We start from the raw sequence: 24429 nt of genomic DNA, 5'->3' as shown, positions 1-24429 counted from the left end.
TTCCTGCCGCTCACCCTGGGGGCTTCCTGGCAGCAAGCTCCCCAAACCATTCAGAGGCCAGCTCCCCACAGCCTTGTGGTGAGGTGAGCGTGGTGCTGGGCCAGACCTGTACCCACTGCTTCCGGAGCTTGGGCTGGGGAGGGATGAACCCACAAGAGGCCCGCATCTCCGTACTCCTAGACTGCTGGGAACAGACCAAGGACATGACAACACGGGCTCCTTATTTAAGCCTCAACGTTTTCTGTCCTACATGCCCAAGGAACAAGCCCACCCACCCTTTGGCCTACTTTTCTCCCTCTCAGTAAGCGCACCCATTCTTTGCAGGAAGCCTCACCCACACAGATGCGTAAGCTTGTGGAAGCAGCACACATGGTTGAGTGCCTATTGTTAATTCTGGAAGGGCTGGCCAGGCCTTGGGAGGATGGGGGTGCTTCCTGAAGAAGGCTGGACAGGGGGCAGTGGGGAGAGAAGATAGTACGGAGAGCAGTGGAGAAGGGGTGAGTCTGGGCATGTAGGAGGAGCTGGAAGGGCAGTTGGAGGTAACCTGGGAGGGCTTCATGTAGGAGGTGTGTGGGGCATGAGCACATGGACAAACCAACAAAATAATGAAGAACCAGGGGCAGTGAATAAAGAAATAAGCTATTGCCTCAGCCCCTCCCAAGATGCAGACACTGCCAGCCCAACTGGGGAGAGGCAAGCTGGCTCACCAGGCTTCTGCGGGTTCCCAAAGGCAGCAGAGCCCTGGCTATGGGATGAGGGGCGCAGAATTGGCCTGGGACAAGCTCTCTGCATTGCCCTGCCTTCAGGGGCTCTGTCCCCATGGGCTTCCTTTGGGGGAGGAGCAACCAACCTGGCGGTGGTCCCCTTTTCTGCACAGCCCTGAGACGGTGGCACAGCGGTGGGCGTGCCTGGGTCTCCGGGAAGGGCTGACAAACGGAGATGGGGGCTGGTGGTCCCCGGTTTCCCGGGGAGGAGCCAACAGGGCGTGGGTAGCCGGTTGATGGGGGTCATGGCCCCGGGATCAGAGCCCCGGATGGGCGAAGGATGGAGGGAGGCAAAATATAAAAATATCCTGGAGAAATGCTGCACTGGGATACAGTGTTATTAAACTAAAGCATCTTATAAAACTCAAGCCATTAATAACAGGCTGCCGCCACGTCGGGGTAATTTATTCAAATTGCGGGTCCGGGATAGAGGAGCAGATGTTTCAGAGCTGCTGGTGTCATGGAATGAGCTCCAAGGGAGGAGGGGGTGGGTCCGCGTTCCTGGGGGGCGGGGAGGGGCCCTTCAGCCCGGCTTAGCAACAGTCCCCGCCTTCCAAGGAGGTGGAGACCTCGCCCTAGGCTGCTGGAAGCCGGGAGGAGGGATCCCGCGGAGGACAGCTAATTTAGCTCAACAAGTGTCTGGGGAGAAGACCAGGGGTTGAGGACAGGCAGGCAGGTCCCCCTTTGCTCCCATCTTATCCAGCTGAAATGTCACCTCCTACTCAAAGTTATCCTAGGTTTTTGCAGACCCACAGCGTGGTGCTGGGAATTAGAGGGACCTGTGTTCCTTCCCAGATGCACCCACCCACCCATCAGCAGGTAAACCTCTGGGCCTCAGTTGCCTCATCTATACAATGGAGCAATGTTATTGCCTAATATTATCTAAGTCATGGAGCTGGGAGAAGGGGATAGTTACCCATGGCAGAGGGGAGTGGTTGAGGTCTGTTGGTTTCCTGTTCTGCACCTTAAGGCCCTCACTTGTGGGTTTACATAGTGTATTTAGAGGTCCTTTACGGTTTCCTAATGGTCTCATTGCTTTTAACCCAGTCCCAGCCAGACTATAAACCCCTTGTGGTCAAGAATCACGTTGGCAGGGCTCACCTGTACCGGGTGTGGTGTGCACACAATGGACGCTCAGTCTGTGCTTATGGAACGGCCTGTGGGTGGTGACTGCAGCGGGCAGGACGCCTGCGCCTTTCTTCCCTAGTGGGGAAGAGGCGGCGAAGCTCACGCGGTCCTGCCCTTGGGCTCCCGTTCCTCCAGCACAGTCCTCTGGGTCTTGGTCAAACCTGGGTCCCACTGGGGGCTGGGGGCCTCAGGCTCAAAGTCTGGCTGCAGTTTCCAGGACAGAGACTAGGAAGGCCAGCTGGCCCCTGGGCTGCAGAACTTCTGCAGACGAGAGCCCCCCTGCCTGATTTCGCCATTCTGACACAGCAAACATCTCCCCCATGAAGCTGTTTCTGACTCCTCCCTTTTCCCCTTCGGAGTGCTGAATGCTGGGCGGTGGCTGGGGAGAGGGGAGGAGCGGGGAGTGGAGAAGCTGCTCAGCTGATGTCTTCATGCTGAGTGTCTGAATCCCCACCAGGCAAGGAACACAGAAGGGGCCCAGTAAATTCTGGGTGCCCTGAACTCAACTCTTTAAAATGGATGAAAAAACGATTTTCTCCTCTTTTCTCTGTTTAGCAGATTCTGGATGCCTGCTTATTGAGTGGGCTTAAAGTGGGGCTCAGCCTGATCAGGGGGTGCTCAGTAGCACCCTCCTTGGGTGTCCAGAGTTGTGCTTGGGTTCCGTGCCCACTGCTGACAAGAGGCCTTCAGCGGCCCCCAATGGCATGCGCGGTGAGCAGTGCGTAGAGGGTGACACTCTAGAAATGTCCCAATTGGAGGAGGCCGACTCGTCTCTTCCCACAGGCCCAGCCCGATGGTGCCACCATAACGTGATGAGAGGACAACGAGGAGGCCCTTCTGTCCCCCACACAGTCCTGACCTGAAATGACACCACTGGAGTGATATCCTGTTGGGGGAAGATTGTTTAAGCACGGTCTGCCCTTGGCAGGACAGCATCCATGCCTTTAGCAGACGCTGAGGCCAGAGGAGAGGGGCCACCTTTGTCATCTCTGTGGTCTGGCCTGAGGGCTGCCCTGCACGTCAGGGTGGGTGGGGGATTGGCTGTCAGAAGCCTAGGGGAGACTGTGGGGGCCACCAATAGCCCCCCAACAAACACCCAGGGGAGGCGAGGGGACGTGGTGGGGGCTATGATTGCAGGAGAAGGCTGGCTCCCCCCCACTCCCACCCTGGCCCTCCCCCAGAGCGCTCCCTGTGCACATGCCTGGGAGGTCACTGGCAGCCGCCGGCCCCTGTGCCTCTGGTCCCCGAACATTGGACCTGGTCATAGCTCAAGGTTCATTTCAAATGAAGGAGAAAGCGCAGCCCCACTCTCGCGGGGCAATCAGCGCGCTCGGTGATGAATGGAGCCTGTGTCACTCAGTGAAAATGAATATTTCTTTGCGATAATGGCCAGATGGTAGCAACTCTCCGATCCAAATTAAAACATGCATGATAAATGCCAGGAAAACAGAGGAAGACAAAACCCCAACCTGGAGTGAATTCTCTCTATAAATCTTCCCCCTGCGCCCCCTCCCCTGCATCACGGCGGCCCTGCTAATAGCCATTAAATTATTAAGATGCGCTGCAAGGAGAATGCCAATGTCAGTGGCCCCCCGCCCCGCTGTCCATGTCCGCCCCCTGCCTGTGGGCCTGGCTTTGGAGGGGTTTGGGGTGGGGAGATGAGGGAGGGGGCTGCTTTTAGGCCAGCAGAGAGCCAGCATGGTAGAGCAAGCTCCTGTTTAGAAAGCCAAGTGGGAGACTGACCTCTGGTCCAGGGCCAGACACGCCTGCCCCCACGGAGAGATGAGAAACTGACACCCACTGCCTGACTTCATGGCTCAGACAGAGGGCAGGAAAGGGTCTGAGCCGGGAAGCCCGGAGAGGAACAGCTGGAGAACACACTCCAGCAGGGTGGACCCTGATGAGGGTTGTGTCCACTTGGAGCTGGGCATCTGGGAAGGGTCAGAGACGACTGTCCAGGGGTGGGTGTGTGCTTGAAGGTGGGCGTGTACCTGGAGATCTGAAGGCAGCAGATACTGGGCAGGGCACAGGTGGCTTCGGGCTTATACTTCAAGTGAAAAAAGGGTCTTGAAATCAGGGTTTAGTTCCTTGCCCCCTGCCCCTCCCCTCACAACTGGAGGCTAAAAGGGTCTCTCATCCTCCTTGATACCCTGTCCAGCCCCGTGCTCCCCCAGGTGGCCAGTCTTCCCGCATCCAGCTTCCATCAATCATTACCCTCGTCTGTTATCTCCAGGACTTCCTATCATCTTCCAGAAAACCCCCAATTCTTTAGCCAGGCATTGCTTGGGATCCTCTCCTCGGGCCCAACAGTTTCCTCATTTCCCTTGGACAGGATCTATGCCAGGGGACCTGCATCTTGTCTCACCGGCTTCTCAGCCCGATCCCCTCTAATAGGGAGCCTCCTCCAGAAAGACTTCCCTGACTGCTTCCACCTGTGCAGCTCTCTTCTCTGGCTCCTGCTCTCTCCACTGCTGCTCATCTAGTGCTTTTGAGGCTGTAAACTGATCTCCTCCCTGGATTGTGAGCTTCTCTAGGGTCCAAAGCTCAGCAAAGACTTGAAGACACCTTCCTGAATCCCCACGCACCTGTCTTTCATGGTCCCTCAGCTCACCAGGGGAAGGACTCATCTCTCTGCACTTGAGTGCCCTGGAATTGGCCATTCCCGCCTGAGCCTTAAACCTCCTAAGTCACCTGGGTCAGGATCATGAATGGATTTGTCTCTGACATGGCCAAAAAGAAAACCCGTGCTGGCTGGTCCCTGCTGACCTCCAGCCTCTGCAAAGCCTTCCTCCTCGCCAGACCCAGACAGATAAGATCCTGAGTACCCAGGCTGGCTCCCCTCTGCTGGGCAGACATGGAGTTTCTCCACCTGCTACTCTCTCCACGCTGAGAAAGGCCAGAGACAGACTTATCCTACTGCTGAGTGGGTTTGTACCTTGAAAAGTTCCACTTCAGACCCTCCCTGGATGCCCCTACACCCTTCCCTTTATCCAAAGGGCATGGGGGAGGGGAATGAGGAGCTGGAAAGCTCAGCCTGAGGGCTGTGGTCCAGCCTCATCCTTTGTGCCTCTGATGGGTGGCATTGATGCTGGGAGAACTTCAACACAGCAGCCAGATCTAAGAGAAGGCAGCAAGGCACAGGTCCTGCCCAGGAGAGCTGAGGGGTGAAGGCTGATTATTGGCTGTGTGAAAATAGGGGTGCTGCTCAGCCCGCCTCAGGGCCCAAGGAGCTCTTACAGGAGGCTCTGGATGACATAATGAGAGGACCAAGGCCCTCCTGCTCTATTCATCTTCCTTCCAGAGCCTGGGCTCAGTTTTAGCGGCAACTGCTGCAGGCGTTGCCTGGTTCCCACGTGCACCGTACTGGGCTGGGTGGGGAAGGAGCCTCTAAGAGCAGGCAAGCACGTCGGAACAGGAAGACTGGGCAGCAGCATAAAGGAGAGACATGGGACCCTGGGATGGGCCTGGTGAACTTGGGCTGAGAGGTGAGAAGAGGCAGGGTGCCCCCAGATTCAGACCCTGTGTGCATGAGTGTAAGTGCCCGTGCCCTGGAATTCGAGGAGCAGTGAGACCCACAACGCACAACATCTGGTCTTCCCATGGCAGAGAGTGGACCCTCTTCTCCAGCCAAACCAATTCTACATTGTTTTTAAAAAGATCTAAGATGCCACATATTTGCCTTGCTTGTCTCTGTTTCCATGTCTTTCCCTGTGACACAGCCCAGATGCTACCTCTTGGTAAACCTGTCGTCCCAACAACCACCTCCTCCAGGAAGCCCTCCTTATCCTGCCCTGTTCTGGTGAATTCACATGCTCAGCACAGCTCCGGCCCTGGGCAGTATGATTTCTATTTGCACTTTGTTGATCACACCTTATCATTATCAGAGGTCCTCACCCCCATCACCCCTCATTTCCCATGCACTCTAAGAATAAAATCATCGCAGCGGCTGTCATCAGGGAAGATTCCACTGTTCACCAACTGTGTTCCACCTACGACGGCTCAGAGCGGTTGTCACCATCTCCTTTGCAATAGGAGGGGGTGAGGCATCACTGTGGGAAGGGCAGGAAATTTGGGTGTGACGCCCAGCCCCGTCCCTGCTGGTCTTCTGGCTCTGGTTCCCTCCCCAATCTGGCTGGACCAACTTCAGCTACTGTGTTTCCAAAACACTACTTATATCCGAGTCACTGTCTGCCCCCAAGCCTGTGATGGTTTCCTTTCACCAAAATACATCATTTAAAGCACCTTCTGGGAACCAGTGTTCCCGTATCTTGCCCTCCCCCCACAGTAGACCTCTCATTCTGGCCTCTGGGGATCCTCCAAGCTTTCCGTGGCCCAGGTTATTTTCCCACCTGGGAAACTCTGCCTTTCCACACTCAAATCCTCTCCCCTCTGAAGGCCAAGCAGGCCCCTTTCTGATCTCTCTGGTCCATGTTCTCTCCCTGCCTCCCACCCCCACTGCCCCCTGCACAACCTCACCGCTCCCACGTTGCTATCAGTCTGTTCCAAGTAGGGTGTGTCAGGGACCAGGAGGGCGCTGGATACCTCTCACCCACGTCAGGGCTCGCTCAACGCAGCTCTGAGGACTGCCTGTGACACCTCCTCTGTCATCCTGTGCATCTCCCGAGGAAGTGAGCATTTGCCTCCTGCGTTGCCCACGCAGCGCCAGCAACAGGCATCCGTGGGAGTGACATGGCGTGGGAGACCGAGGGCGGTGGTCCCCTCTCTCTGTCATTCCTATTCCTGTCACCAGCTCCTTCAGCCTGGGCACACATGCGGCAGCTTTTAAATATCATCCAGGAGCCCATTTGCAATGATTAATATCCCATTTCCCCTGAAACAGTCCTTTGCTAAATTAGCCGGGGCCAGAGGGAATTTGGTGAGGAGCCACGAGTCTCAACTTAACTTGCCGAATGGATTAAAAGAACCTTAGAAACAAAATGCAGATCAATCAACACCCCTTCCCCCGGCTGAAAACCTAAAGTCCATTTAAGCTCAGCAGGTTTGCAGTTAATTATAATTTCGCACCTATGGCAGGAGTTACCGAGGTATTTATAATGTGTGTCTGTCTCATGGGCCCCTCTCTGGGGACCCTTCCCACCAGCCACCTCCTTCCCCAACCACAAAGACCTGTCTTCACGCAGCAGCTGCTGTTTGGGTTCAGTTGTGTAAACAAGAGGACCTTCCTGGATTTGTAAAAATTCTTTTTAAAAGGAGCTTGGGAAAGAAAGGAGACAAAGATCCTTTTTGAAGTCAGAAGGAACAGGGATTACGGAGAATAAAACCGCAGGGCAGGGGAACTTTGTACCATGATCCAAAGAAACTAACTGTTGAAAATGCTTAAACAAAAGTAGGAGGGATTGTGGTCAGATATGTGGTAGAACTTCCTGCCCCTCAAAGAAGCCACGCCCTGGACTGACCACATGGCCGGGTGATCAGATGTCTAATCCTTAACCCTTTCTGAAGGCAGGTGACTCCTGCCCCAGCTTGAGCACCACGACTGCCTGGGAAGTGGGGATGTGCCGTCTTTACGTCGGACACGAATTTCCCGAGCTGAGCACTGTAATGCCTTTTCTTAAACATCAGTCCAAAATAAATCAGGAACTCAAGTACATGAAAGATCTGCCAGGACATTGGCTCTGGGGCTGGTGTTCACGGGAAAACATTACAATCTACAGCTAGAGAAATTCCGGTGGGAATAGAACAGGACAGGCCGACAAAACAGGGTTTTGGAGCTCTGAGGAAGGAGGCCGAGGAGGCCTGGAGTTTCTTTTCTTCTTGATGGTTTTTAAAAGCAGGAGGGGTTGGGTGAGGAGCCGACTTGTGGGGGAAGGGTGGACACAATGGCTCCTGGGGCCTCTCCGGGCCACCGGGGTGCCAACAGTGCAGTTGGCAATCCCACAGACAGAGGTTCACCTTGACCTCTCGGTCCAGCCCGCTGGGCGCAGACACAGCTGTGGGAAGGGAAAGAATGTTGAAATGAATAAGCTGAGGAACTGAGGATCCGGGGGTCTGCAGGGTCTGGGGGTGGGGGAGTGAGGAAAGGCACCCCCTCCCCCCACAACACATCCACGTCACACACACATCCGGGGCCACGGAGGAGCAGGGACACTGCCTGCTTCCAGGGACTTCTGTGGGGCACAGAAAGAGCAGGGCTGGGGAGGCGGGGAGCGTTTTCTGCTTTGAATGGCAGACACCTCTTCTTTAGGTGCTGGCTTGGGGCCTCAGTCCCTGGATCCCTTCTCAGCCCAGAGTTGCACCCTCTGGCTGGGGTGGGGTGAGCTCCACTCGTTTTGGGGTCTCTCAGGCAGGATACAAACCAGGAGCCCCAAAGTAGAAGTCAGGATGTGCTGGACCCCAGGCGGAGGCTCCTGAGGCCCCAAAGGGGAGAGACTGGGGTGGAGGCCGAGGGTTTCTTGCTGGGGGCCTTGACTTCCAGACAGCGGCTTGGCTGCTGCAGAAATGAGACTTTTCTTGGGGCCAAAGTCTCTTTCCTCCCCGCACCCCCACCAGGGGAACCTCACCCAGGACCTCTCGCGGGACCTCACACCTGTCCTTCCAGCCTGTTCTTAACATCTTCCCCCATCCCTGCCCCCGAACTGCATCTCAGGCTAGGGGCCATTTAGAGTAATATGTTTTTTTAAAAACACCTTGTTCCCCACCCTCTTAGCATAATTTTGGGTTAATTTTCCACATGCTGTGGCCCCTGGCCCCTTAACCATATGTTTCTTGTACCCACTCCCGCCTGGGACAGGGGCTTCCTAGCACCACCCTGAGGGATTTCTGTTCACCCAGAAGCTTTTGTCAAGTGAGTCATTTATTGCCTCTCAAGATGGGAAAATAGAAACTTCTGTATATTGAATTTTCATAAAGTGGGGCCATTTCACGGGCTGCCCTTGAAGCTGCCTGCCTGGGGTGTGGGACCAAGCAGCTAGAAGAGTCTGGAAGTGAGAAAACCAGCACCGGGGCTGGGGGTCATCAGAGTGGCCGTGGGTCCCTCGAAGGCCCCCTGACAGCACGTTGTCTGAGTCTGTTTAGAAATAAAATAATGCTCGGAGGAGGAATGAGGAACTTAATAGGATTTTAAAAGCTGCAGGAACTGATGGGGATACAGATGGTGGAGGGGCCGGGATGACGGAGTCAACCCTGGTTTTATGGTGGGGAACGCAGCCCCGGGGAGGGCCTTGGAGCCACGTCCACATGCATCGTGTCCAACCTCATTAGCCGGCCCAGCGGGGCTCCGCTGCCACACGAGCGCTGGCCGAGGTGAGGGGGACGGACGCCCTGAAGATGCCGTTAAGTGGACGGGGAGCTGCGAGGGGCTGAGGAGCCGCTTGGCTAAGTGACCGGCCCACACCTGCCTTGGACCAAGTGGAAATGGATGACTCACAGGCTGTTCCACCTGCCCCGGACCCTGCACGACCTCCGTGCCCTGCCCCTCCAGCCAGAGACAGACTGAGACGGGGCGGGAGACTGAGCTGGTGGAGAGAAGCAGACGTGGGCTCCCAGGTCTGCAGAGGAAGGAGATGGGGGCGATGGAAGCTGCAGCAGGGCCCTTCAGCCCCAGGCTGCTCTGCAGGACTTGAGGGGACATGAAACAAGTTCCATCACCCTCTTCCATATGTGGGGGGGGGGGTCCATGGCTGGAGCTCAGGGCCACCCCCTTTGACATCTCCTGAACCCCCCCGAAGCCCTGAGCCAGCGAGGGGACCACAGGACTTTATAACCGGGAGCTCAGCCCTCCTGCTCACGTCTGCCCCATGCCTTTCCTTCCATGATTATCGGGCTTCCACCCAGGCTCCCCTCCCAGGTTCAGTCTCGGCTGCTGCCTTTGCCGCCCTTCCTGGGCCTGACGAAGGCCTGCTCAGGACAACACACCCGGATGCACCAGGGAGGGACCACAGGGGCCCCTCGGTGGTCCCCGTGGCAGATGTGACAGTTTCCCCAGCTGGGGCCTCGCGTGTCTCACATGTCCCTGGAGGGGTGAGGGCTGAGGCAGCGACCCTGCCAGACTGTTTTCCCCCTTGCTCCTGTCCCCTCTGGAGGGGCTCCCCGGTGCATCACTGCCTTCTCTGAGCGGGCAGCCCCTTGAATCCCCTCTCTCCCAGACCTCCCTTTCAAGCCATCCTGGTTTCTAGCCTCTCCAGCTCCACACCCTGACATCTTGTGTTCTTTCTGTCATTTCATATTGATGAGCTGAAACCCGTGGCCCCAGGCTGTGCGCCACCCCCAGCCACTGTGTCCCTGGCGGGGGCATTTGGTTTCCACTTCGCTAAGACGTGCATGTGAAATTGAGTGTGTGTCGTCGAGTGCCTTTGTCGGTGTGAGTGGAAGGCACGTTGGTGGGAAAGGTGTGTGAGTGCCTCCGGGCCTCCTCCAAATGCAGCCGGGATGAGGCCTGCATCAGCCAAACCTTCCGACCTGTGGATGGCTACCGGGAAGAGGCGGGGGTGGCTTCTGGTGCTGGGCGGCTTTTAGGGGGCAGCGTGCGTCTGCTGGCCTCACTCCCCTGGTTAATGGACTGGCTCGCTTGTTTCGGGGTGAACGTGCGTTGAAATACAACATGCTCCACCGCGCTCGGCGAGGCGAACCGGCTCCTTCTCGCAGAGGGACGGGTCCTAGGGAGGCTCTTTCTCTTTCGGTTTTCTTTCCCAGCCTGGCTGGAACCCTGGCTCTTGGTGGTGGTAGCAGGGACCGTATCCTCTCTACCTGCCTGGTGACATTACAGCTGGGATGCCCTCTTTCTCTGCCTGGTCCCCCCCCACAGAGGCGGGGGGTCCTGCTTCTGAAGGAGACAAGCACAACCCCTTGGCTTTGTATTCAAAGCCCCATTTTTCCTTTGGGCCCTCACTGTCTCCTACCAAATCTATGTCTCTTGGTCCAATTTTCACCTCCTCCAGGAAGCTCTCCCTGCCTGCTCCTGGTCACAGTGAGCTCTCTCTTATCTGACCCCTCCAGCACTGGTCTCTCATGTCTTATGGGTAGGTCCGGGAGCTCCTGGTCCAGCCCGGCCCTACCTCCTTCACCTGGGACCCTGTTCTTTTCCCCTGAGTCCCCTTGAGAACGAGACTAGAGGCATGACAAATGCTTGCTGCACCTTCCCACTGCCCCCTGAGTCCAAAAGACTATCCTGGGAGTCCGAGGAGTGCTGAGCACCCAGGTGCTCGTGACTGACAGGCAGGGCTTTCAATTCTGACTCTGCCACCACCTAGCTGTGTGACTTGAAACAAGTTACTTAGCCTCTCTGTGCCTCTGTGGGGCCGATAACTTCCACTTCCTGAAGTTGTTGTATGGATTAAACAAATTTGTTTAAAGTCCCAGCCCACAGTGGGTGATCTGTAAACAGCAGCTTTACTGGAGAGGGAGCCCTCCCATCCCTGGGGGAGCGGGTGGAGGTCCAGAGACGCGGGGCTGCACCAGCGCTCATTCTGGGCAAGGATGGGCTCGGAATCCTGGACCGGAACAAGAACTGCCATCCTGTGCTCTTTCTGGCGAGCCCCTGCTGAGCGCCCAGGCAGCCCCTCTTCCTCTTGGTGCATTTCAGATACCTTAGCTCCATTCCAGTCCCCCCGGAGGAAGGTTGGAGCCAACCCCACACCGGAGAGAAGAGAACTGAGCTCCTCAAGGGTTCCAACAGGATGGTGGCCTGTTGGCATCAGCTCGCATTTCACATCAGAGACCAGAGCCCCGAAAGTTACAAACACACCCCTGCACACACTGATCTCCTGCCAACACTTCAGCACCCACGTCTGTCCCTGGACTCCCCATCTCTGAGTGTGGGCTGATGTGACCAAGGGATGCTTCTAGAAGCATGAGACTTTGAATAAGAAGCTGGGACTTGATATGACTGTGCAGTGGGCTGAGGCCTCTCTCAGTGGTGGGCAGGGTCCAGAAAAGCCTGCCTCCTGTCCCCCCCAGGCTCAAAGCCTCCAGTCCTAAGCAAAGAATTCATCTCTTTGCGCTGCCCATGGACACTCAGGTGCCCCTGGGGTGCAGCTGGGGGTAGTAAGGGCACATGTGGCCCATGTCCTCAGGGTCTCTGGGATGCTGTATCACTTGGGATGGGGAGACCCACCCTCTCCCTCTGGGGCCACTTCCTCGTCCTGCTCCTCCTTTCTCCACCCAGAGGTGCCCCCTACGTCTTCCCAGCTCCCTCCCCTCTTTCTCCCAGGCCTCCCTCCACCTGCCCCTTTCCCTCACCTTTCTGGGCTCTTCCTTCCCCATCGCCCCTCCCCACAATGCCCACCCCTGCCTTCCATCCCCTTCTCCTGTTCACATTTCTTTCATTTTTTTTAATGTTCACCTCTCCCCCACCCCCTCCCCCTCAAAGAAGTATTTAATGGATATTAAATTATTTTAAACTTTTTTTACAAATAGCTTGGTGTTGATGCTGACTCAGGAACATCTCGCTGTTTAATATTGAACATGCAATTAATAGATAGATGTTTAGGTTTGTCTCTCTCCCCCCCCCCCCCTTTGTACTGCAGGAGGAATAAAAGAGCTGATTAATCTGGCTTGGGGCAAGTGTCAGAGCAGGAGATATATGGGAGAAAGGAGATGAGGTTAGCAACTTGGAGTCGGAGAGCTTTTGCCTCCGAGGCAAGTGAAGGGAGAAATGGTTTGCGTTGGCGATCAGCGAGACCTTGCCGGGCAGAGGGCTTCCCGCCACCCCTCTTGGGTTCTGAGTGAACTGGTGGGACTTTGAGCTGTCTGCTCCGCACCAGAGGGACCTCCCTCCATGGGGCGCTGTTCATCCCGCCCCGACTTCTCCAGATGTGGAATGTCCCCTCCTTCAAGGCAGCTCAGGTGCCACCTCCTCAAGGTCTCTGGCCGCCCCTACCTCGGGACCCCCTCCTCTGGGACTGTGGGTGCCACTTCCTCTCTGAGCTACCTCCCTGCACTCGAGAGCATTCTCCCCGCCAGGGATGGGGTCTCCACTGCCTCCTGGCCCTGCCACATGGACAGGGGTTGCCGGTGAGTCATGGCATGATGGGGTGACCCGGGCCCCAAGTCCTGCTCAGCCTGCTTCCCGGAGACAGTCTCTAGGAGAGGCCCTGCTTCTGTCCCATGTCACCGAGGGGAAGCCTGCCTGAGGCTGGACCCCCACTCCTCTCCCTGCCAGGGCAGGGGGTCCCCGGCCATGGGTATTTAAGGAGCCTCTGTGAGCAGAGAAACTGAGTAACTAGACAGCCAGGAAAGGGGCAGGAGCACACAGCGCGAGCCCTTCACCCCCGGACCGTTTCACTCTTCCACTGAGCCACCTCTGTTGTCGTGTCCTCATGATGGGAAACTCTCAAAGGGCCACGGGGAGGCGTGCCTGTGCCCTGGGGGGTGAGGCTCCATCAGGAGGCACCAGGACACTAGCTCTGGTGAGTGGCATTCAAGCCTGGGTCAGGAGGGTCCCAGAGCCATAGAGGCCTTGTGCCCAGGTCAAGGCCCTGCTGTGGCCTGAGCTGGAGGGACCATAGGTCCCAGGGGCAGGCAGGCCACCTGTGGCCACACTCCAGTCCCCTCAGGTCAAGGGCCTGAGTTTATGGGTGAGGCTGTGTCGTCCTGCTCTGTCCCCTTCCAGACACCTCCCTGTCTGCCTGTATGTAGCTCCAGGATCTTGACCTCAGCGGTCCCAGGCCCAGACGGGCAGCCCTCCCTTAGCCTGAGCCTTCCCAGGGCAGGGCTGCAGCCCATTTCCTTCCTCCTGGCCTGGCAGCCTTTCTATTGCTCCATCACAGTGGGGTTTTCCCTGGTGACATGGAGGTGGGCACACCCTTTGGGGGGGTCCTAAAGGGGGCAGAGGAGTGCCCAGGACATACTACTCATTAATTCATGGAAAAAAAGGAACCCCACCCTCTGGCAGACCCCAATTCTCTCCCCTCTTCTTCACTGTGTCCCCACCCCAATCACCCAAAGCTCCAAATCCCTGTCCCAACCCCCAGCCACAAGGTCCCTAGGGGGCAGGAGGAGGTGGCAGGGAGTCGCTGCATCTCTGCATTAGGGGAGGGAGAGAGAGGGGGAGGCGGAGGGGGAGGGGCAGAGACAAGTGGGCCCTCACGTGAAGGGGGCTGGCGCAGGCAGCTACTACCTCCTCGGCTCTCGCTGTCCGCGGGCTTCACCTGGATCGGCCGGTTCATCTGCAACAGAGCAGAGAGGAGGGCAGTGTTAGAGCAGGCCTGTGTCCTGCCACCCACACCCAAAGGTACACTGGTGTTCACAGGTCCGCAGCACACAGACCACACCCACTGACACGTGCACCTGCACACGGGGCACCGGGACAGCTGCAGAGGTGCAGGTCCTCCCTAAACCCCCACTGTCTCCCCTCGCCCATGCAGTCCTCAGGGCCCCGCGACTTCAGGAGAGTTCCTCAGGATTGCAAACCCCGTGGTGTTCCCCTCCCAGCTTTGAGCATCTCTTGCTTACTGTGATATCAGAGTCTGGGGTGTCCCCCGAGCGCCTCTCTGGCCCGCCCTGGTTCACTGAAGACAACTGACTTTGCCTAAATGAGCTGGTCTCTGGCTGCAGACTGACTCCTACTCAGGTTGGGGCCTGGCAGCAAGCTGTGCCCCACCCCTGCACCACCTCACAGATGTGGCTGTTGGTCCCGGGGTGCCTGAGGTTCCTGATTGAAGCAGAGCTCAGGGCTGGGGCTCTTGACTGCAGCCAAGCTGTCCCTGCAGGGGGTGTGCGGAGTGGGCACAGCTTGTTGTCTCCAGTGGCATCTGGGCCCTGGGGGAACCCCAGGGCACCGTCTTCCTCCCCCAGCCTCCCAGCTGCGGGCCTCTCTGGAGGACCCATTTCAATGCCCCTTTTGGGCCACTAGGGGGCTCTGAACTCCAAGCATCCTGGGCTCCGCAGCTGGTTTTTAATCCTCCTGCCACCCAGGCCCGGGGTGGGCTCTCAGGCTCTGAGGGCCCAAGATATTTCAAACAATAAAAATGGTAGGAATCAGGCAAATGGAATGGTAGTGCTTTGGCTTTGTGCTTTGGCTGGACAGGTACCTCCCGTATCCCTTATCCCATTTACATTTCATTCACAAACCAAGCCTGAGAGGCAGGGGGTGCAGGTCCCGAATGCCCCCATTTTATAGATGGAGGGGCGGAGGCAGGGCCACCTCGTGGCAGCATGAGTCTGCCAGGGCTATTTCTGGGCTTGCATCCGGCACCAGGTGACCTTTTGTTGCCAATTCCCCTCGTGTCCAGAGGCTGGACCAGCCAGTCACAAGCTTTCTTCTGGTCTAGGATTCGTAGTGAGTTTTGGCTGCGTCAAGATGACTGGGTTGGGGAGCGTGGGTGCCCATGACTCAGCAAGGTGAGGATGAGGCCAGAGGAAGGGCAGAGCCACCAAAAGGAAGCACAGAGGTGGGAGGCAGGGCTTGGGGCAGAGGGAAGGAGGCACAGGTGGCCAGGGGGCAAGACAGGACACGGTGGGGGACGTCCACTGAGAGGGGGCCCTGGTACCACTGCTTGCCCGGAGGTCTCCACTTGGCACCTCTTCCAGAGTTGAGGCGAAGGAAGGTACTTTGTATATGAGCTCTGCCAGCAGAGGACATTGTGGGGTTACGGGAAGTTCCAATCACAGGGAGAAGGAAGAGGGATGCAAGGAAATTCCCAGCTTCAATTAAGGGGCCCTGGCTCCCCTATAAACCACTTCCTTTCTAGTCCTTGAACGAAGGGTCCAGAAGACTGAGCAGACATCTGGCACAGGAGAAGGGCTCCCAGAGGGAACCAGGGCACTCCCAGTTTCCCGTTCTGTGCCCCTGAGACTGGACGCCCAACCCCGTCCCAGGCACATTCCATCTTGTCCTCGCTCCTGACCCCTTCCTCCCAGCCTCCTCCAAAGCTGCACTATTCCCCTGGGTATATTTCTACAGCTTTCTTGCTTATGTAATTATTGTAATTCTCTGAGGGAAGGATTACTATCTCTCGCTTGCTAATGAGAAGCCAGGCTCCGAGGAGTGGCAGATCTGGGATGCAGCCGGAGTGGGTAGGCACGGTGCTAACATTACAAGGGTGGATTGGCCCTCCTGTATTTCATCTCGCTTGACCTCAAGCTGCTCTGGGAGGAGGGGGCCCAGGGAGGAGGTCAGGGGAAAGACATCCATCTGGAGAGGGGAGATTGGGCCACCGAATCAAATACAAGCTCTTCATCCTAGCCCCCCAAATTTGGCCCCCACCTCCTCTTGCATCATTCCAACCCCCACGTCCCCAGTGCCTCCTCCCCTTGGCCTGCAGGCCCCTCTCCCACACCCCCACCAGCCCTTGGCCCTTGACCATGAAGCCTTCCTGGTACTCCAGTGGGAAGGGTCCTGCAGGAAGTCTCCCATTTCCATACGGAAGGTACAGTCAAGGATGGAAATTGAGTTGCAAGGGGGACACTCAGGTCCCCCAAAAGATGTACAACTGCTCCACCTACAGGAACACGAATAGCTGCTAAAATAGTATATTGTTGGATTGTCATCTCTTCCCCTATGCAAATAGATAATCTTTACCTTTAACCAAGGAAGTGGAGTTTCAGAGAGGGCAAGAAACTAGCCTGAGGGCACACAGGCGGTAAAAGGCGATCCAGAGGAACCCAGGACTGTTGACACCTGCCTACCTGTTCAGGAGATGCTGGGAGCCTCGGGGAGGGTCCAGGAAAGTTCAAAGCAGAAGTGTGGGGAGTGGGGTTGAGGGTGGGGTGAGGCAGGCAGAGAGAGTGAACCAGACCCAGCTGGGTGGGATGAGGGAGGGAGGAGGAGACCACAGAGGGGGCTCCATCCCTGGGGCCAGAGCATGCCCAGGCCGACCCTGAATGCTTAGGGGTGCTGTCTGGACGCGTGGCAGGGACCCTGGGAGGACTCGTCCCCCGGCACCTTGCTTCTGAGGCTCACGTCAAGCCTCTATGTAAGAGCAGATGGGGTGAGCCCTGTGCATTGACAAGGACTGGGGAAGAAATTCGCTGTTTTGCTGAGGCCCATCTTCCACGGTAAATTAAACAAGGCAAATGGAATCTGCCTGTGCGTGGCGCCTTCCACCCCTGGGGGCACCCCACCCTCAGGCAGCCAACCACCCTCCAGCCCACTGTCCCTGCTACCTGGGCGCTCGTGAATGCCCGGCCCAGGCTCACGGACACAGGCTTGACTCCCCCCAGCCCTCCCTGACCAGGCCAGCCCTGGACGGTGCGCCCAGGTCTCGTCCACAGCTCGTGCTGGGCTTCCTGGCAGCAGCGACCCAGCAGCTCATCCAGCCTCCCGCTTGCCCTCAGCCATGCACTGGGCACCCACACTGGAGCCAAACTGACTTAGTTCCCGTGCACCCGTGGCTCCTGGGGTCGTATTTCATGTCCCATTATGATCTAGGGATGGTCAGCGTCCAGACAGCCTTTGTGGGGCTGTCAGAGAGGTGCCGGGCTGGATGGAGAGAGAAAATATGGCCCGTGCTTTCTTAATTCTCAGCAGAAATAAAGTGTCAGGCTCGGCTGTGAAGATTTCTTAGTGGGAGCAGACTCTACACAGATGCCTCGGGCCTGAAGGGACATCTCCCTCCTCTGCTCAGTGCCTCTCTTCCCTGTTCCAGACTCCAGACCCATCCAGCCTCACTGAGGCCTGCTTCTGTTTTGGAAAGAGGAGGCCAGGCCAGGCTGCAGAGATGGCCAGTGAGGCAGGAACGATGAGGGCGGGGAGGGAGGATCCTGGCAGGAAGGTGGGAGGGGCATGTGCCATCTCCTTGACTTTCTTCTAACTTTGCCCATGAATGAGCCCCCAGGGATCCCCTGCAGATAAACACTGAGCTTTGAGGACCCTGGAGCTCACTTCTTTGTGCCTTTACCTTTAACCCATCTCTTGCTCTGTCCTGCTGTCCCTCTCAGCCACTATGCTGTCCTTCTGGGAGGGCCTGGGTCATCAGCATACGGTGCGCCGCTGTGGCCTTCAGCCCAGGTTGTGACCCCAGGCGCCTGACTTGGGCTGCCTTCCCTGGGTCAGGAACAGCTCCCTAAAGTCACCCTCAGGCTTCTGGGGTCAGCGCTTCAGCGACAACGCTAACTCTTGTCGGCTGTGTTCCTGCTTCCAACCCGGAGCCCCTCAGTGGGAGCAAGGGTCCTGGCCCAGGACCGGGGTCCTCTCTGCTGCCTACAGCGCGCAGCCAGCTGGTGGCAGGCGGGCGGCGGGGGCGCCTTCCCTCCCCGGCCCCTTCCGCTCCAGCTCTGCCCCCCTCCCCCTCCCCATCTCTGCCACTTTTTGCGTCAACACATATCCATGCATTAAACAAGACATTCCATTAATTTCTTCATCATCATAACTTAAGCTGGGACATACCCTTTAAATATTCATTCAGCTATGAAAACTGGGCATTAAAATTTTAATAATGTCAAGCTCATTTGAACCAGGCTCCTTGGGGACGATTACAATACAATTAGAATAAATATGATGATTGAGCTGGTCCAAAGGCTTCACCTGTCCGTCCAGTGTGGCTCCCAGTGGAAGGAGAGGCCTGTGGCCAGTGGGCAGATGGACAGACTGATGGACAGCCGAGCAGGTTCTGACCTGATTCTCTCTCCCCCACGCACACCCCCTCCCTACCATCTCAGTTCCCGGGGGCGACATGTCTCTCCCTCTGCAGGTCTCTGCCGCCCTCTGTGGGCAGGTGCAGGGGCCTCCCTCTCCATCAGGGAAGTTGGCCCCCATTAACCCTGGTGGCTCCAGTTACCCCTTTCCTTGCCCTCCTGGTACAGCCTGGACCGTGCTCCTGGGCTTGTTCCTGGGTGAAAGCCATTTTCCTGTCTGCCTCTTCTCCTTTACCCAGCGAGGGGCTCCCTGAGGCTGGAATGAGCACCCCACCAGAGCTGGGACAGCCAGCAGAGGGGCCCCTGGCCCCGGAGTGCACAGATGTGTTCTCCCACTAGGCCAGAAGGGGGCTGGCTCCACCTGGCTTCCCTTCTGCTGTTGCCACCTTCCTAGGGGCTGGCATGGAGGTTTAGAGGGGCTGAGCCCACCTCTGTCCCTCACTGCCTGGCACCTGCCAGTGTGGGCAGAAGAGAGCCCGGGGGACGTCCAGAGCTCTGTCCTGCTTCACTCGGGACAGCCCTCACCGCCCACAGGATCACTGGGGGTCCTTTCCTGGGAGCTGCCCCCCCCCCCACCTGTCTTCTCAGGAACCCAAGCCCTCTGCTTCACAGCCAGCCCCAGGGTTGCTGAGCCAGAGCTGTCTTAGAGAGAAAAGAGCCTGGAAAGCCCCCTGTCACTCCTCAATGACCATCCAAACCTCCTCTTGCTCCATGAGACCTCCTGCTCTTCCAACAAGAGTTCCTTGGTTGTCTCTCAGCCCCCTGGTCACACGGGCCCTACTTCTCTCTCTCTCTCTCACTCATGTGTGCCGTGTGTGTCACAGCCTGAGACAGACAAACAATTGTTTCTCAAGCAAGATCAGCAACCTGACTTCCTACTCACAGATCCCCAGACCCTAACTCAGAGCTGAGCTCCCCTGGAGTGTGTGTGTGTGTGTGTGTACACGCGTGTGCGCGCCCCTGTACACATGCCCGCCCGTGCCCATGCTTGAACAGTACTTGGGTGACATCACAGACATCATAAGAAAATTCATTCAGGTTGGGGACTGGGATTAAACGGGATGAGGGAGGAGACTAGAGCCATGCCTGCTGCATAGCAGGCTCCCAGCAAACGCCAGCTTCTGTGTTGTTTTCTAATCCATGACCCAGAAATGCCTCAGGAAGTTCTGGACCGATGCCCAGCCCGGGGCCAAGGGAGGGGGAGGATGGTCGGGGGTGGCAGGGTGGCCACGGTGGTGGCCTATGGAGATAGCCAGAGCGCTCTCCAGCCAGCAGCTGCGCCCCCCGATGTAATTCTAGGGTGGACGTCCAAACATCACAGCCGAGGGTCCTCTCTGGCTCCTTTTGGGGTGTGTGAGTGCCGGGTGACACCCAGCTCCCAGCTCACCAGAAGGCTCTGCTTCTTCCCAAGCCACAAAGTGTCTGGGAATGCTTCTTTTTGACCAAACCTGCAGCCTTCACTGGAGGCAGCTCTCACCTCCCTGCGCCCACCCACTCCTGGGGGGTGCTTGTGAAGGGCCTGGCCCCTGCTCTTCATCTGTCCCTGCTGTTTGTTCTCCTCCCCTCCAAGAGAACTCAGCTTTATGCTGTCTGCCCCCACCCCGGCACACACCATGGTCATGGAAATGGTGAAGCAGCAGACCCTGGGTGCTGGGGCCCGTTGGCACATCCATGCCCTAACCCCAGCGGCACTGCTGCTCCGGGAAGAGAGACATGATTTTCAGGTCCCCTTGTTCAAAAACCATCATTAAAGCACTAAAATATAAAGCTTCCCCTTTCTTCCATGGTCTCCCTTTCTTAACTCGTCATGGTGATTTTAATTTGCTATTTGATGTCATTTTAAGGAAAGAAACATAAATTTTAAATTATTAGCATGTATTCTACCATTCATCTTGATTTTGTGTGATGCCAGTTTTAAATGCAAATAGCAGAACATTTAACTCCTGTGCAGAATCACCAAAATTACACCCTTCATTTATTGTGGCTCATGCCTGGAGGGTACCTTGAGCTGGCTGGAGGGGAGGAATGCAAGCCAGACTCAGGAAGGTTAAGGAGCAAAAGAGGGTCCCTTCAGACACAGAGACCCTCACAGGTACCCAGAACCCAGCCCTGCAACAGGGGAGGCCGGCTGGTCCTGAGGACCACTCCCTTCCACTGACTTCAGACTGATCCATCACAACCCAGCCGAGATTGGGCCCTGGGGAGTCAAGCCAGGCTTCACTTGTGCCCATGCCCACCCCGTCCTAACACACAGTGGACAGATGACTGTCAAGAGTATAGTAAATGCTGTTCCAGGGACGCATTAGGTACCTACGAGGCTCACCTCCTCTAAGACAAGGCCTCTGTTGTCCAGACAGACATCCACAGTGCTGCCAGCCTGGGGTACCGTGAGGAGAATGAGCCTGAACCCACCCTCCCTAAGCCCCACTGCTGGCTGGCCTGGAGGGCAGAGTGACTGCATGTGGAGCCCAGGATATGCAGGGATCGGGCAGGCAGGTGGTGGGAGGCAGAACCACTCATAAGCAGAGGCCCCAAGCCCCCTACGCAGGCTCCTTCATGCCACGGACTTCACTTATGAAACACACGTTCAAAGATAACATTTTGACAATTTCAAGGTGGCGATTGCAGAGAAGGGAATGGGAGCCTTCTGAGGGTGGGGCCCTGTGTGACAGCACAGGGGGTGCTGCCCACGAAGCTGCCCTGAACACGATGCCTTTCTGGGTCTCCCTCACCCTGGAAGCTCTTCTCCATCCACCCGCTCCAGGCATCAGACATTTCCTTGACCATCTTGTGTTCTCAGCACTTCTCTGGTCCGTGCACAAGCTCCAGCTCCAGAGAGACGGTTACTCCAAGATTCAGCTTTTAAAAATGAACTTTGGGCAATTTGGGGAAAATAGACTGAAATTTTCCATCCTTTGGTATAAAAGGCCAGCGGTGCTGAGAACTCACCAATGAGACCATGGGAACCACAGGTGGGCAGCTCTCCAGCGACCCTGCCCTCCGCCAGGATTTTGCCTTCACGGCACTTAGCAAATCATAATGAACAAAGTAATTAATGGAGAAATTACTTGTTTAAACCCCCAGGAGGGCAGATTCTGAATCCCAGGCCCTGCTGGATTCCCAGGGCTGTACAGAGTAGGCCCTCAGTAACCTGGGATGGGAAGGATGAACGCCTGCCCCTGGGCTCCCACTGTCCCTGAGAGAGAAAGGACCAAAGAGGGATGGCAGAGGCAGGGGCATTATTTGTAGCTTGTTGTAAAGATATTGTTTTAATCACCTCCTGAATAAATCGCACATAGCTTCCTCCAAAGAGAGGGCTGAAATATTCAAGGAATCCCGTTTGCTGTCATCATAAAGTCCTGACTCAAAGACAGCCCAGCAACCATTGCAGAGTGACACGTGCCTTCGCTGGAGCCCCCTGACCACCGGCTGGACTCTGAGGCAAGCCTGGCCAGGCCCAGGGTGTAAGCAGCAGGTCCCCAGGCTGCTGTGGGTGCAGCACCCTTGTTCTCTGTCCTGCCATCTCCCATGCTTCCTTCTTATCTGGACATCCCACTGACCTTGCAATGGAAGTAAATTAGGGATCCCTTTAAGCTCCCCATTCTTTCCTTCAGTGTCTTGCCACAACTTGGGATAGGTATGAACCATCATGCTCCCCAATTTGTAGATCTGTTTAATGTCTTCTTTTTTTTTTTTTGAGGGGATAACTAGGTTTATTTGTCTATATACTTATTTTTTAATGGAGGTACTGGGGATTGAACCCAGAACCTTGCATGCTAAGCACGCACTCTACCCCTGAGCTATACCCTGCCTCATAACGTCTCCTCTTTAAGAGGGAAGGCCCACACCTGTTCTGTTCCCACTGCACACCCAGAATCGGGCGTGGCACCCGGCACACAGTAGGTATTCAATACATGCTCATGCTCTGACCAAACGGATGACTGAATCCTCTATCACACCTGTCACGGGCACTGTCCGCTCCTGCCTCAGCCAGGGCAGGAGTGTCCAGAGGCCAGAAGTGGTCACGTGCTGAACAGCCCTGCTCCTGGTCCAGGGAAATGGCCCTTTAAGCCTCCCTCCTCCAGCAAAGTGGTGGTGTTGTACCTTCGGATTAGGAAGGGTTTACTGAAGCAGTGATCACGGTTTAGAGAGAGAGTCAGTGAGTGCACACCAGACAGAAGAACCCGGAGGTTATTGTTAAAATATGCAAATCCACAGCCCATTGAAATGCAAACCCTCCAGATAAGATTTTTAATAAATCTGGTTCTGCTCCCACTCCCCGCTTCCAGGAGGCCATCTGATGCTTGTCGGGTCAGGCGTGTAGGCCTGTCAGCTCTTCACCCCTCTCCTCAGTTAGATGGTCCAGCTCAGAAGGTCCAGCTCGGAGCTGTCCCTGGCCCCGGGGTGGCTGGCTGCCAGCCAAGGCCCTGGGCCTGTCCCTTGGCAAAACACTTGAGGTCACCTCCGGGTCACCCACAGAGACATCTCACCCTCATCCTCTCATTCTTCACCTCCTCTCATCTGTCTGAAGAGTAGAGTCCTAACCCTTGTGCCCTCCTCCAGTGGAACCTCTGGATGGGTCCACCTGATCACACCTGTCACTTTGCCAGTCACGGCCTCTGGACTCGCTTTGGTCCGCTGCCGTCTAACATGGCCCCCAAGGGAGTGAAGGGAAGCCGGCAGCATGGACGCCCAATGGTCTTCACGACCAGGCTGTGACCCCCACCCAGCCCGGGCCTGCTGGCGCTGAGTCAGGATGGGAGAGTATGTGGAGCTGCTTGGGCTCAGCAGTGTGTCTGGATGGAGGACAGAGAGGCAGGGGGGACCATGGCAGGTGACAGTTATCGTGTCCTTCCCAGGCTCCAGATCTTGCACCGAACACATGACATGGCTCATGTCCTTCCCCTTCTCTGAAGCCAAGTGAGCCAGGCGAGCAAGCACATGGGTGGGTAGGATGTGGCCGGCTGGGGTGCTGGTAGGGTGGGGAGAGGAGGGCGTTCAGGGGCAGGAGTAACTGCAGACAACGTGGGTGTGTTGAGGGAAGGGGCAGCGAGGGGGAGGAAAGTCTCAGAGTGTGATGTGCAGGCAGTTTAGGTGGAGGCAGGGGAGCCTAGTGTGGCCCCGGGAAGGGGGCCTGTGCTGTGGGCAGTGATGTCCCTTGGCAGTTTGGGGGCAGAAATGGCATTCCACTGGGGCCATGTTTAGAAAGAACAAGGGGGCAGCATGTACACAGGGCAGTGGAGCCGGTTCGGGGGCGGGTGTGTATGTGTGAATATTTAGATCAGTAACAGCCAGCAGGTTCTTGGTATCTGGTCCCCTCCCCATCCGCGAGCAGGTGGGGAGGAGAGCTCTGTGCCTGTGGTGAGAAGGCGAGGCGGGGCACGGGGGCCTCTGAGCCCGCACATCCTCCGTGGTCCAGCCCCGCAGACAGGCCCCAGGCAGTTGCTATGCAACAGGCTGTTCTGCTCTGCAGTGTCCAGCAAACAGCGGGCTGCGCTGGCGGTGCCTATTGGTGGACTGCCTGGGTGGCCCCGCCCCTCCTCCTCTCCGCTTTCCTCTCTCTGCTCTCCTTCTGCGAGTCTCCACCCGCTCCGCGCTACGGAATCGAAGTTTACAGAATGCTTCCCCCCACTAACTGGGCACAAACAAAGGAGGCGCCCCTCCCCTCAGGGCCCGTCAAAGGTCTCTTCTACTTGTCTCCCGAAGGGAGGGATTCTCCGGTCGGCCTTTTAGTTTTCCTTTTCCCCCCACTGCCACGGGGTTGGGGTTGGGGTTGGGCTCCAGCTGTGTGGGTAGGTGCTTCTCGGAGCTGCGGCAGGTAAGGTGGAGGGGAGGGACGCAGTGAGAAATCTCGGAGATGAATAGCGCAGTTGGGCTCAGCCCCTACCTAGCAGTCAGGGCTTCTGAGGTCCACGCGGCCAAGGGTAGCCTGTCTCTTTGTCTCCAAGACCCACGCCCGTCTTACCGTCTCCCACCAACACGCTAGCGCTGCCCTGGTGAAGGT

The 24429-nt window shown here is 56.9% G+C and overlaps 1 protein-coding gene across 50 annotated transcripts in view; it reads right to left on the bottom strand.

Annotated features, from left to right (window-relative positions):
• The window catches only part of CELF4 (CUGBP Elav-like family member 4), a 287892-nt gene that overhangs the window by 54134 nt on the left and 209329 nt on the right, over nucleotides 1-24429 (bottom strand). For 28 of the 50 annotated variants that reach the window (XM_064481443.1, XM_064481490.1, XM_064481455.1 and 25 more), the window contains exon 3: nucleotides 13939-14017. In XM_064481443.1, coding sequence (XP_064337513.1) covers nucleotides 13939-14017 — 79 coding nt within the window. The remainder of the gene's footprint in view (nucleotides 1-13938; nucleotides 14018-24429) is intronic. The other 22 variants (XM_064481450.1, XM_064481491.1, XM_064481492.1 and 19 more) reach the window with 1 other exon arrangement.

The sequence above is a fragment of the Camelus dromedarius genome, chromosome 32 (assembly GCF_036321535.1).
Source record: "Camelus dromedarius isolate mCamDro1 chromosome 32, mCamDro1.pat, whole genome shotgun sequence".
Taxonomy (NCBI): domain Eukaryota; kingdom Metazoa; phylum Chordata; class Mammalia; order Artiodactyla; family Camelidae; genus Camelus; species Camelus dromedarius.
Note: the sequence above shows the minus strand (reverse complement) of the source record. Positions and strands in the feature narration are given on the sequence as shown.